At 46.9% G+C, this 14,132-nt stretch overlaps 2 protein-coding genes across 2 annotated transcripts in view; one reads left to right on the top strand and one right to left on the bottom strand.

Moving 5' to 3' along the window:
- The first annotated feature begins 1,911 nt into the window (after positions 1-1,911).
- The window catches only part of LOC133514327 (DNA (cytosine-5)-methyltransferase 3C-like), a 28,365-nt gene continuing 16,144 nt past the window's right edge, over positions 1,912-14,132 (top strand). Inside the window, exons 1-13 of the mRNA XM_061845937.1 lie at positions 1,912-2,038; positions 3,848-3,975; positions 4,075-4,220; positions 5,667-5,838; positions 5,910-5,980; positions 6,860-6,935; positions 8,035-8,090; positions 10,462-10,567; positions 10,777-10,839; positions 11,023-11,084; positions 11,235-11,294; positions 11,386-11,535; positions 11,636-11,743. Coding sequence (XP_061701921.1) covers positions 3,852-3,975; positions 4,075-4,220; positions 5,667-5,838; positions 5,910-5,980; positions 6,860-6,935; positions 8,035-8,090; positions 10,462-10,567; positions 10,777-10,839; positions 11,023-11,084; positions 11,235-11,294; positions 11,386-11,535; positions 11,636-11,743 — 1,194 coding nt within the window. The 5' untranslated portion in view covers positions 1,912-2,038; positions 3,848-3,851. The remainder of the gene's footprint in view (positions 2,039-3,847; positions 3,976-4,074; positions 4,221-5,666; positions 5,839-5,909; positions 5,981-6,859; positions 6,936-8,034; positions 8,091-10,461; positions 10,568-10,776; positions 10,840-11,022; positions 11,085-11,234; positions 11,295-11,385; positions 11,536-11,635; positions 11,744-14,132) is intronic.
- The window catches only part of LOC133514348 (uncharacterized protein C6orf226 homolog), a 32,203-nt gene continuing 27,402 nt past the window's right edge, over positions 9,332-14,132 (bottom strand). The window contains exon 4 of the mRNA XM_061845997.1: positions 9,332-9,538. Coding sequence (XP_061701981.1) covers positions 9,527-9,538 — 12 coding nt within the window. The 3' untranslated portion in view covers positions 9,332-9,526. The remainder of the gene's footprint in view (positions 9,539-14,132) is intronic.

Genomic DNA, 14,132 nt, shown 5'->3' with positions numbered 1-14,132 from the left:
CCCTCAAGTATGCGCTACTACCAAACAATACAAACCAAACTAGCAGACAGTCCAACATCGTCTCCACTCTTGCAATCAACTTCTTAAAGAACTAACTTAAAATTCAACTGCAACATGCTGCAATTTTTTTTTTGTCTTGAGTTTGTTGTCTCATTCTGGCAGGCTAATTATTATTATACTTTGAATTATGCGCTACTCGTCCACTCGCTGTAGTGGTTTGTCGCACCACGCTGCACTATCTGCACATCTGTTGTTGACCAATGCTAACCTCTCGTACCGGGGTAGCATCTGCACCAGTTGCACAATCGACATTGTCTCAGATGATCGTACTACTAGTGACTTTCAACTGCATCTATGTCTTGAGGTCTCAACGCCCTTGGCACAATAGTCATCGCACTGAACTATTGGTCTATGAGGCACTCTAAATGCTAGAGGACTCTGCATGCTAGGCACAATTGTCAACAACAACAAAAGTTACATCATTGCCAGACTACTCGCAACCCTAATGGCTCCGTGATTGTTTCCACAATGGCTTTAATTGACTTTCTGTTGACGTACTTGGTGAATAAAGATGATTATGATAACGGGTTTCAATGAAATGACATACTCATGGTGTGTTTTCCTGTATTTTTATATTTGCTTTGAGGATTCTAATTGAAAAGTACAGAGAAGGTCAGAAGGAGCTACATTGTGTCTTTGTAGACCTAGAGAACGCCTATGAGGGAGTACCAAGAGAGGAACTGTGGTACTGCATGCGCAAGTCTGGTGTGGTGGAGGAATATGTCAGAATAGTACAGGACGTGTATGAGGGCAGCAGAACAGCGGTGAGGTGTGCCGTAGGTGTGTCAGAAGAATTTAAGGTGGAGGTGGGACTGCATCAGGGATCCGCTCTGAGCCCCTTCCTGTTTGCGGTAGTCACAGATAGGCTGACAGATGAGGTTAGAGTGGATTCCCCTTGGACCAGGATGTTCGCAGATGATATTGTGATATCCAGCGAAAGCAGGGAACAGGCGGAGGAACAGAAAGATGGAGGTACGCACTGGAAAGGAGAAGAATGAAGATTAGCCAAAGTAAAACAGAATATAAGTGCGTGAATGAGAGGGGTCGAGGGGGAAGAGTGAGGCTCCAGGGAGAAGAGATGGCGAGGGTGGACGACTTCAAATACTTGGGGTCAACAATGCGGAACAATGGTGAGTGTGGCAAGGAAGTGAAGAAACGGGTCCAAGCGGGTGGAACTGTTAGCGCAAGGTGTCTGGTGTTCTATGTGACAGGAGAGTCTCTGCTAGGGTGAAGGGCAAAGTCTATAAAACAGCGGTGAGGCCGGCCATGATGGACGGATTAGAGACCGTGGCGCTGAAGAGACAACAGGAAGCAGAACCGGAGGTGGCAGAAATGAAGATGTTGAGGTTCTCGCTCGGAGTGACCAGGTTGGATCGGATTAGAAATGAGCTCATTTGAGGGACAGCCAAAGTTGGATGTTTTGGAGACAAGGTTCGAGAGAGAGCAGACTTCGATGGTTTGGACTTGTCCAGAGGCGAAAGAGTGAGCAAATTGGTAGGAGGATGGTAAGGATGGAGCTGCGAAGGAAGAGAAACCAAGAGGAAGACCGAAGAGAAGGTTGATGGATGTTGTGTGGACGGACATGAGGAAAGTGGGTGTTGGCGAAGAAATTGCACGAGGAAAAAGATGACACGCTGTGGCAACCCCGTACGGGACAAGCCGAAAGGAAAAGAAGAAGAAGAAGAAGGGTGTATTTTCCCACGTCTCTGGAAGCCACAGCAAAAGAATGAAAGTGCCACATACAACTGTGGAGCCGTGGGTTGACAACCCCGAGTCTAAGCGCAACTGGCCACGCCCTCTTTTGTGTTTGTGCGTGTTTTTTTTTTTTTTTTTTTTTTTTTTTGGGGACGCCTCCACACTTCTTCTTTTTGAGCTCCGCCGCAGAGCGAGGAGGGTCAACCGAGCTCAAAGTAGCTTCCACGGCCTGCCGGGACTCGTGTCAGGAGCAAAATTTACTTGGAAGAGGCGAAGGCGACTCGTAAGTCTCGCGATTTCAGTGGATATTCTCAAACACACAAACATGTATGATCGCCTCGTTTTCATTGTTCAACAGTTTTTTTTTTTAATTCTTCTTCTCGTTGTAACAAATGACCACCCGACGCACGAAAAAGCGGCAAGACGAAGTTTGCATTTTGATAACAACTTTTGGAGATATTTACTTTTAACCACGGAAAGGAAATACAATCGAGCATCCTACTTTTTATTGTCTTCATGCCGGTTAGTGTAATAACGAGTGCATGCACGTGTACTAGTGGCCACTTTTTTTTTTTTTTTTTTACTTTTTAAATCAAGTAAGCAAAAAGAAGCATTTAAAAATCACTGCACGGTTCGGGAGTAAAACAGAATAGAAAAACGATTTTGGCGTTGTCAACTTGGGGTTGCGGTCTAGTCCTAACTCAGTATTTGTGTTCTGTAGTTTGAATGAAGCAGCACCAGGATGGAAACTCGTGGTAACAAAAACAAAAAAACCTCGCGAGACTTCAGGTACGAGATTCGTGCAGAAAAAAAGTCTTAAAGACGAAAACTCCTCTGAGCGGGTTGGCCCTAGATATGAAGAAAAACACCAGATTAGCGTGCGTCTTGGACCAGACCTGTAAACCGAGGTGTTTGGGTGGCGGCCATGTTTGTAAGGGCAATGTTCCCAAAAAGGCAATGCATAAAAATAAAAACAATTCGTAAACTTGCTCGTTTCTTCACCGATTTTCTTCAAGTTTGCTTTTTTTTTTTTTTTTTGGCGTGAAAACGGAACATTAAAGAATCATGGGGGGGGGGGGGGACACACCCATGGTTCATCCCAGTTCACTTGTGATTCTGCAACTGAATGGAGGACAACGTGTAAAGGTCGTTGCCAATGGATAAGTTTCCATCTACGCCATCTTGTGTGTCACCACCGCCCTTCGACCAATCGGATGAATTAACGATAGAAAAAAAAAAAAACTTCACGCTTCACCTACCACCTGTGTTCTCTGACCTCAAGATGGCGTAGTTGGAAACCCGTCCATTGGCTTCCACAAACACGGAACGTGCCCACGATTTGCTGCCGCTGGCTTGACGGGCTCAAATTCACATTTTGCTTTTGGTCCTGGTACTTGCACTGATCCAATTTCACTGAATTGTTCTGGAAATGTAAATATTTGTACACTTCAGGTAATGCACGTTTGTTCAGCTATCTATGTCAGCGATGTAAAGCGACAGGCGGAGCAATTAAAGCTGGTACGATAACTCTCTTGCCATTCATACGAGAGAATAATATACGGCAATTCCCGGTTTACGCAGCGCACCTGGTTGTAAGCCTCACCCAGTACCGGCACCCAAAGGAAATACCATTTGGTACATAGATACGCTGCAGCTGTGTAAAAGCCGCTAAGTACCCGCATTGAAAAACGAGATATTTACAAAGAAAGACGGTACACAGAAAGAGTTTCTGACTAAAGCTAACGCTAAAACCGCTGGTTAAACAAAAAAACATACCGGTAAAAATCACTGAGACACAGCAGTAACACGCCAGCGCAGCGCTATCATGCGCCGGACCGGCAAAAGTCACTTCCCCCGGCACATACATTCCACCGGTCTCGCGCTTACCTTTTCTGCTCGAGTGCCCCCTTGCGGCCGTTAGAAAAAAAATGCACACATCAGTCGCGACTTGTAAACCGGAAAATCCAGTACCGGTTTTAAGTAAACCGGCCGGGATTTCATTCGGGAGTAAATTGAGGCAAGATATAGTACAGCGGCGTGACGGACGTTATCCGCCATTTGCTTCTTGTTTTCTTTACTTCCTGGCGATCAGCAAGATGAGCAAAAGGCTGATCGTGAGCCCAGACCCGTTCCCTCATGAGACGGACTGGTTGGATTTGCTGACGTGGCTCAACACTCTCCTGAAGACCAAATTCTGCCGCTTGCAGCACGTATGTTCAGGTACTTCGTCGTCGTCTCGATCCGAACAGCACACTTCGAGTTTTAGCCTCACGCCGCCCCCCTGTTTGTGTCCGTTCAATCGCGTAATACATATTTCAGGTGCGTGTCACTGCCAGATCATGGACTGCGTCATCCCGGGCTCAATCGACATGACCAAGGTCAAGTTTGACGCGAAGGCCGAGCACGACTGCAAGCACAACTACGGTCTCCTCCAAGAGGCCTTCACCAAGAACCACATCACAAGGGTAGCCTTTGCATTAGCTTAAATCCGCACGTTTGGGATTTCAAGGAAATTCTTAGCTAGCCCCCGTTTGTGTACTGATCACGTTTGATGTCCTTCAAACTCGTGCCTTCAGAAATTTGAGCATATCGCAAAAATGTTCATTGTTGTGAGAATGCTGTCGCGCTATTACGAAATATCTCCAAATTTTGTCAATTTCAAACTAGTTGGTGACCCCCGGTTTCTATGTGCAAAAAAACGTTTTTATCGACTTACTTACTTACTACACGAAATGGTTTCTAACAGACACCAACTATCGTGGGAGCGCAAATTATAATCGCCTTGTGCAGAATACACAACATCGTCATTACAGAGCTCGTGCACGTGATGTCACCGTTTTCACGGCGCCATATTGCAGGTCAAAAAGGGCTGCTCGACATTGTGGGGGACGTCGAACCGAACGAGAATATTTACAATACCCGAGAACTGTTGCGCTGTTGGTTGTCACAACAGACGAGACAAATATTCAAAGAGGTCATTCTATGGAATACCGGCTGAAACGATCGATGGATTTCGGCAATTAAACGTGCCCGACCAAAATACACACGCGCCTGTGTAGCGTAGCGATCGCGTCATTTCAGGTGGGGATTATTCCTCATATCAAATTACGAAGAATTTATAATGCCAAACTGACTCGAAATAAATAAACAAAACGTTTGTCGCAGAGAGGTTTAGAGGCGTGAGTGTGGACGCAATACGCTTCCGTGTACGGAGGAGCGGACTCCCCGTCCTCGTTTTTTTTTTTTTTTTTTCCAATCATAGTTAATGAATGCGAGTTTGTGTAAAACCAGGGGTCATTTATTTAAATATTGGTATTTGTATTGAATACTATCTGAAAAGATTGACGGATTCCGGCAAAGGTTAACGCGTAGCCGATTACGCTTCCGCGTTCACGAGCCGTCAACCCGTCACTGTGTCGGATTTATTCCAATGAGGTATTTGTATGCGTCCAGACTTTTTTACGCTTTCAAATTTTTCCCGTGTAAATCTCGACGACTTACTCACCAAGTACGCGTGTAGATCCGGTCGTCCAAGACAAACGGAAGCCAATTAACAGTCACATTTCTTATCGGCAAAAACATCCGACTTCGGCATGAAATCCGGGTCCCCTATGCCAAGTTTATCTAATTTTTCCACGTACCGTCGTTTATTTTCACCTTCTAAATGTCTGACGGGATCGGAGAAGACTCTGGGCGTCGTGCTACAAGACATATTTCCGCGTAATCTCTAACTGATTTAGCGTTGAGCGACGGTTAGCTCGAGCGGCAATATGGCGACGTATACAAAAGTCCGATTTTATGATCTCGGTGCGCGAGCTCTATAGCGCAACTGGATACTCGTGCTGGTTGTAATCTTTTGGACGTGTCAGTCTCAGAGCTAAACGTTTCACAGCGTCTTTGTTTTCCTCCAGAAAATTCCATCTGATGAGCTCATAAAGGGGGATTTTAAAATCAACTTTGAGTTCCTCTTATGGTTCAAAGCCTTCTACGCGGCCAACGCCACAGAGGAAGAATACGACGCGGTGAACGCTCGCGACAACCGCGAGATCAGCCTGTACCTGCCGTCGAGCTGCTCGGCAAAAAGTAATTTTCCATCTTCGCGGGGTAAAGTCAGGATCGCGGTGTTGGCTGGAATTGCATTTTGTGTTTATTAGGCGGCGCTAAACAGGACCAGCCCACGAAAGTCGGCACACCCAAGAAAAGCGGCCCACTGGCCCTCAGCAAGGTAGATCGCCCTCATCTTTTTGTTTTATTTTTCAAAACACCGCTCAATCGAGAACATGTCGTACTAATAGGTAACAAAAACCAGATCCTAAAATCATGTTGGTTTTTTTTTGTGCATAAAGAACACAATAGTTTTTTTCCCCTCTCTCAAAATGATCCATTTTCTGATTACTACCTTTTTCAACTTCACCAATCTTTCGACACAACTCTTTTCACAATCACTGTGATGTGACAGGCGCGTCTGCGCCCGTGCGCCATCGCGAAAAATCACGCATGTAAAATTTTTTACGTGTAGAAATACATAGATATTGAAAGACGTCGCTTAGTTTGTGTAGTCTTGACCCAATGTTCCCTCTAAGCTGCGCCACTGCGCAATTGCGCACTTGTCGCGCGCACTCAGCGCACGAGAAAACCGATCCAGTGCAGTGAACCACAGCCACACGGTCTCTGCTCCTCAGCCTACTTCTACTTCCTGGTTTACCTGACACCGCCCCCCTCCACTCTTAAAGGGCTACACTCATAATTACAAACAGAACCCGCAACTTTATACGTGCGGGCATGACCGACCACAGCTGTACATTTTACAAATGTGAGTGGCTGCTTTTCAAACGGTGAAGCGCCGCCACCGCCACCACGTTTTTAAAAGTACAAAAATGTGGAGGGAACCCCTTGGATGAAGTTTGTCACGCTCGCAGACAGTCAAATGTCTGCAGATTCTTTTGTTTGCATTGAACGCGGGGACCAAAATGAACCCACCGCTGGAGATGCGATTGACGGCGTTTTGCCGGCAGATCGTACCGAACGTTATATCGAGAGAAGTCGTACTACACTTGCTTGTTTTCTGTGTGCTTTTATTAAATGCGCTTATTTCTTATTCGAGGACCTGGAAATCGGCGACCAAGGCGGCGAGAGTGAAGGCTTGACGGAGAGCGGCGATAGCAGGAAAACGGCACAAGGTAACAAAGTCCGAAAAGTGCAGCCGCTGTCAATTCATTGCTGCGTTTATTGGGGTGACGCTCGATGGTTTTTATGTGTTCTTGACGTCTTTGCGCAACCTCTTTTGGAAACATGAGCGTCATCTTTCAATCCATTCATTTTTCATTTCATTTTCATTGGAGCAGCTGGAACGCGTTGGCCTCACAAGTTCTGAGGTCCCGGGTTCGATCCAGGCCCCGCCTGTGTGGAGTTTGCGTCTTCTCCCCGTGCCTGCGTGGCTTTTCTCCGGGCGCTCCGGTTGCCTCCCACATTCCAAAAAACACGCAATATTAATTGGACACTCGAAATTGCCCCAAGGTGTGATTGTGAGTGCGGCTGTTTGTATCCATTTGCCTTGGGATTGACTGGCGACCAGTTCAGGGTGTAGCCCGACGACACCTGCGATAGGCTCCAGCACTCCCGCGACACTCGTGAGGATAAGCGGCTAAGAAAAATGGATGGATGGCTGGACATCATCCGGATGGTAATGCCACTCTTCGAATCAGCTTGTAAATTGACACCAAAATTACAATTTGCGTCCATCCATATTCTTTGCTGCTTATCCTCACGAGGGTCCAAGGCACTAGGAGAACATGCAAACGCCACAGCGCTGGGGCCGGGCTTGAACCGGGTCCTCAGAACTGTGAGGCCAACGCGTGAGCCAGCTGAGCCACCGTGCCTCACGATCGACAGTTCTACATATTAAATATGTTGGCATCTTTGTGTTATCTCAGCTGGTGTAGCATATTTCAGTGATTTATTTTTGTATTTTTAGAACTGAATAAGATCTATATGAGAGCTATAAAGCCATGTCAAATAGCCCTTTCCAAATTAAAAGGTAAGAAATCCAAGTAAAGTCTCGTGAAGGTTTTTGGTTGTACGCAGTTCTCTGCTCTGTATCCAGTAATATCCGTGTACTGTACTGCACGTTAGCAAGAGTCGCTCCAGATGCGGTAAGCGTCGATCTTCAAGGAATTATAACGCGAAACTGGTGCAGATGTTCCGGAGGAGACGAATAAACCAAAAGTTGTGCGATCGTAACGTGTGAAGGACAAGATAATAAAAGTGTGTTTTTCTCAGGCATAAACGAGATACGCGACGGGCCGCTTGGAGAGAATGGCAACCCTTGTAAAAAGGTAAATTTCCCTTTTTTTTTTTTTTTTTAATCGATACATTTGGTGAATATTTACACGCCGGCGTTCTGCGAAATGCACGAATGTCATTTTGCAAATCAACCAAAGACTTTCGTGGGTCCGCCGTCGGCGATGGAGATTGGCAAACCATTGAAGCGGCGGCGCTGTGAGTTTGCAATTGTCGACAGAAGTGAAATGTTTGCTGTCGAGCCCCGAGACGGACTCTTGGTTCACTTTACAAAGACTTAGTCTGTCCAGGTCAGATTCAATCGAGAGTTGAGTTTTCCTCCACTTAGCATTTGATCCAGAGGAGTCATGGGAGAAAGTTTTGTGCTCAGATGAGACCGAAATGTTTGGAGGAAGACCAATGATGAGTTCCATCCCAAGAACACCGTCCCTACTGTGAAGCACGGGGGGGTAGCATCATGCTTATGGGGTGTTTTAAAGATGGGTCCCGAATGACCCGAAGACCGCAGCCAGGAAAACCAAGGAGTGGCTCCGTGAGACGCCCATCAAGGTTCTGGCGTGGCCGAACCAGTCTCCTGACCTAAACCCAATAGAGAATCTTGGGAGAGAGGTGAAACTCCGTGTTTCTCAGCGACAGTAGCAGAACTTTCAAATGTATTCGAAAGCTGCCCGCAAGTCAGTGTCGAGACTTTAGAATTGGAGTGACATGGTCTGAAGTCTTAGTTCCTGGTGGTCCCGAGCTGCAGCGTTCCAATTTTGGGAGAGTTTTTTTTTTTTTTGCTTAGTCGGGAACAGCTTCTTCTGGGACATGGTCAGTGACGTGTCTGGTGGTTTAGCATCCAGTGATAGCTCAGCTCACGCGACCCAGGAAATTTAAAGTACAACTTCTCAAGAAAGGAAGACAAGGGGAACTTCTGGCTCGCGAGGACAATGTGGACTGCGTCTCTTTCAGAATCTCCACAAATCCTCATTTGTGTTCCTTGGCGCGGTCCGCATCACAATAAAGCAAATGTGACAAAAGTAGCCAACGGGCTTCTTTGCGATGTCTTCATCATCCTCTCGAGATCGTCAGTCTTTATGTCGTCTTCTGCGTTGCTACGGTGTTTCCACGGCACCCAATGGGGTTTAAGTACATCATAGCAAAAGTTTCCGTGGCACCCGATGGGACTCTTGAATGCATCGCATTAAGCCAAGAAGAATTGAAAACAACCAAGAGAAGAAGTACGAGATAACTTTATATCCAATTAATCTGACATTTGCCCCGAAGACCATTACAATAGTCAAGTCTACTTGAGATAAAAGCGTGGATGATCTCGTCCCTGTCTGCTTGGCACATTGCAAGCCTTCAGTCTGGATGCGTTCCTCAGACGGTAGGAGGCAGTTTTAGTCGTTGATTTGATCGGACTGTTAAAAGTCGGGTCGGAATCTCATCAGTCCGCCGAGGTTTTGGAGTAATGGAGGCAGAGCTGACCTTAGGGGAGGACCTGTAATAGCACAGAATACGGAGAAATAATTTGAAATAGCCAAGTCCTTAGTGTCAACAGACAAAATGTCGACATCCGTAGAGATGACCATGTTTTGCGTGCGCCCTTGACTGTGGGTCGGGCCCTTGAACATCTTGGAAGAGATCTCGGGCGTCCATTTTAGCAGCGAGTTCTTCTGTATTTTTAATTTAAAAAGACTTTTTCATAACCCATCCGTCCATTTTCTTGGCCGCTTATCCTCACAAGGGTGGCGGCAGTGCTGGAGCCAACCCAGCTATCGACAGGCAGGAAGGAGGTAGGGTACACCCTGAACTGGTCGCCAGTCTGTCGAGTATCAATACCGTCACTGAGCGGGAATCGATACAATTTACTAAACGCCGAATGTAGTCGTTAAAATGGGATTTTGCTGCCTCGGGTGATTCGCACGCAGCTTTCCCACGACGGGTTCGCAGATGAGACGCTGAAGCTTTCAAAACCACTTTGGGACCTTGACTCGTGCTCTGGGGATGGATCCAAACGCCAAGTGAATGGCAAAACCGAAGAACAGCGGAATTAGCCCGTCGCGAACGCTGTTACACTGTGAACGCGCGACCTGTTCCTTCTCTTTGGGTTCCTCGTTGAATGCAAGTACCGTAACTTCCGACTTTTTTTTCGCACGCTTTCAACCCTGTGGTTTATGCGGTGATGCGGCGCTAGTGGTAGCGCGGCGCTGGCGTTAGTGCACTTGGTTATAAGCCTCGGTACACAGAGTTTAACGCTATTGCCACGCTAAGCATCACGCTAGCGCCGCTCTAACACTTGCCCCCCCGCCCCCGCTAACGGTAGCACCGCGCTAGCATGAAACTCTTTCTGCATAGCCTCGTTGGCTCAAACGCAGGTGCGCTCTGTCGGCCGCGAATTACGGTATTCCCTTCCTGTTTCAGCCCCTGGAAAATGGAGATAAAGAATCTCTGCGCGACAGCGAAGGCGTCACGGAGAGCAACGACGAACCCATGTCGGACGGCGCCGATGACAAAAAAGCAGCACGAGGTAGCGGCTGTCATTTCATAATTAACTAATGAGGTCGTTTACGTGTTCTTTGCCGTCGTTGAAATTGCTTCTTCGCTTGAAACGCGCGTTTTCGTCATTGAATTTAACGTATCGCCCGACTTAAAAATGAAGCAAATTGTAAATGAAATAGAAGTGATCATATTGAGCGCTTTCGGAGTGTTCCATATTTCCATTTTGTCTTTTTCCAGAACGGAACGAGCGCTACATGAGCGCGATAAAGCCGTGTCACGTACTCCTCACTAAACTAAAAGGTATGAAATACACGATAAGTCGTGTAAAATCATGTATTTCTCTGCCCACGTGACTGCTAAGACGGCGACGAATTCTCCGACCGCTGCCGGAATGAAACGATTCAACCTTTTGAGCAGACTGCATCATTTTACAGAACATGTGAAGGTCGAGATAATAAATTCTATTTGTCATTATTTCCTTAGACCTGAACATAAACAACAAACACGACGACGCGCGTGGAGAGAGCGACGACTCTGGCGAGAAGGTACGTTTTTCCGCGTCTTCCATCCGTCTGCTGATGACGTCGCAGGCCATACGGCCGCCACCGGGACGTCCAGTGAGACTTCCGCAACTTTGCGCTTGAATAAAACGCTCTCCGCTCATATTTATTTATTTATTTTTTTTTTCTCCCCAGGAACGAGCGCCCTCGCGCCGCCATAAAGCGTTCAGGACACAACGGAAAGCGGCCTACCAGGTCCGTCTACCAGATCACGGTCTTTGTTGGGTTTACAAAGCCGAAAAGACTTTGATCGCTGTCGGGCATCACCTGCGTGTTCCCTCCTCAGGACGGGAAAGGCTTTCTGGCCGGAGAGCTCGTGTGGGGGAAAATCGAGGGCTGCCCCTGGTGGCCCGGTTTGGTCATCCCGTGGAAGAAGACGTTTGCGCCGAAAGCTTTGCGCAGGATCGAGTGGTTCGGAGATGGAACCTACTCAAAGGTTTGATGACTGCTAAGATGTAACCTGTTGTTTTTGTGCCGCAGTGCGCCAAAGACAACCGAATTTCTAGAACGTACTCTATTTTTTTTTTTAATCGCAGATCAAAACTGACGCTTTGCGGCCTTTCCGCGATTTCACGGCAAATTTTTGCAAAAGTTCCTTTTCCAGCCTGCCCAGCTACCAGGAGGCCATCTTCCACGTCATTGAGGTGAGAGGTCAGCGGTTATGAAAACACTACACTACTACGAGATTGGAGACGTCTCCTTATCGGCGTATATATAAAAGCGAGGTAAAATAAATGAAAAAAAATGGATAAATAAATGAGTAAAAATGGCGCCTTTAGCGGTCGCCTCCACTTCTGCCAGCGCCGACGACGTAGGATAAAAACTGGACTGCGCGCTCTGCATCCATCAATGGTTCCGCCATGGTCAACAGGCTCTGACTTCCGGTCAGGGCAAAAAGTATGCTAACCATACGCACATTGTTCTGAAAAATGATGCGATGAATATATAATAATTAATTATGAAGGTTAAAGTTCAAGTGTCTTGCGTCTAGATATTGTAGTGAAAAATACATATAATATTATTCACTTCAATGTCTATACGAAAAAATAAATATGAGAGGAGAAGCGCGTCATCCCTGCGCAAAGTTGCGGAAGTCTCACTCGACATCCCAGTGGCGGCCATCTTGCCTGCAACGTCTGTTCATGACGTCACACTGCGACGTTCGATATTGAAAACACGCCGTGCCACCTAATATGGGACACGGAAGCCCTTTTCGAAGAAGAGAACATCTCACAATCGAGTGACGTGACCAGAGAATTATTAGCCTTTCGTTTCCAGCCATATTTAGATGATATGCGGATTACTTCTAACTAACAACAGACTCAAAGACAAGTATGTATGAGGAAGCTCGGCTGAAGCCGTCCGGCGTGGACACAATCGAGTGAAGTGACTGGGGCAATATTACCCTATTGTTTCGTTTCGAGCCATATTTAGATGATGTGCGGATCGCTTCTGACTTACAACGGACTCCCAGACAGTATGTATGAACCAGCCCGGCTAAAGCCGTCCGCCGTGGACGAGACGTCGCCGAAGTCGTCCGCCACGGACACAATCGAGTGAAGTGACCGGGGCAGTATTACTCTTATCGTTTTTGAGCCATATTTAGATGATATGCGGATCACTTCTAATTTACAACAGACTCCCAGACGGTATGTATGAGCCATCTGGGTGGGCCGCGGATGGCTTCGGCCGGGTTGGCTCATCGCGGCGGAGGAGGCGCTGCCGAACCCGTGCTCAGCGGTGACGGGTACCGACACATTTAGCATCCCTGACTTCTCTCTCTTATTTTATTTTTTTTAGTAGCTCTCGTCCTTTGCACCCGCGCAAATCCAAACCGGGTCTTTTTTTTTTTTAAAGTATGAAGAGCGAATCCATCCTCCCGAAAGTTCGAACAATATCCAGAAATATAACGAGCCGGCATTTTGGCTAACACGAAGGAACAACGAGCTACCTTCCCGCAGGTAAAACTAGCAAACGAGAACACTTGAGTGGGCGCCTGCCCCGTACGTCACTTCCTGCTTTCATTAACAACGTACTACAAATGATGCATTTCATGACAGTGGACCTTTAAGCTGAGACACACCTAGCGGTGAAAAGTTACTTCTTTGCGACCGCCTGCACGGTTTTGACAGCCAAGAGTGCAAAAAAAAAAAAAAAGCTAAATGTAACATGTTCCAATTAAATTCGATATTATTATGTTTCACAATGTACAATTGTAAGGATGTCAAAGGACGTCAACTTTCACGTGAAATATTACCAAAAAGCAACGTTTTGCCACGGCTGGAAGTTGAAGCCGAATTACCGCGTGAAAGGGGCCTGTGCGCAGTCCAGTTTTTTGTCGACGTCATCGGCCGGCACGCTTTGAACCTGTGCCGTGTGCGTTGATGTTCCGCCCGCCGCTTAAAACCGTGCAAATATTTACGACCCAGTATTTACAATTGCCTGTTGTAAGGATTCAATGAGTAAATACACCACAAACTACCATCACAAAACATCCATCCATTTTCTTAGCCGCTCATCCTGACAAGGGTCGCGGAGAGTGCTGGAGCCAATCCCAGCTGTCGACAAGCAGGAGGCGGGGCACACCCTGAACTGGTCGCCAGCCAATCGCAGGGCACATGGAGACGGACCACAATCGCACCTTGGGGCAATTTAGAGTGTCCGATTAATGTGGCTTATTATTGGGATGTGGGAGGAGTGAGTGCCCACCCGGAGAAAACCCACGCAGGGGAACATGCAAACTCCACACAGGCGGGGCCGGGGATCGAACCCGGGACGTCAGAACTGTGAGGCCCCATCACAAAACAATAATTTCAAACTCCTCTTTCACTCCCTTTCCAGAGAAACATCTTACAGATGCGCAGATTTTAGAAAAATGGAACAGAAGTGTACATTTTGAAGACGCGCCAAAAGGCCAAATTTGTTGCTGCATCTCAGTTGAGATCTTTTTTTGTTCTTTTTAACTCTGACTCACATTTCCCTCACAGGATTATGACTGAAAATCATATAAATGTTTCTTTTTTCCCCATCATA

The sequence above is a fragment of the Syngnathoides biaculeatus genome, chromosome 2, assembly GCF_019802595.1.
Source record: "Syngnathoides biaculeatus isolate LvHL_M chromosome 2, ASM1980259v1, whole genome shotgun sequence".
NCBI lineage: Eukaryota > Metazoa > Chordata > Actinopteri > Syngnathiformes > Syngnathidae > Syngnathoides > Syngnathoides biaculeatus.
The sequence above is the reverse complement of the archived record's forward strand: the minus strand, read 5'-3'. Positions and strand labels throughout refer to the sequence as shown.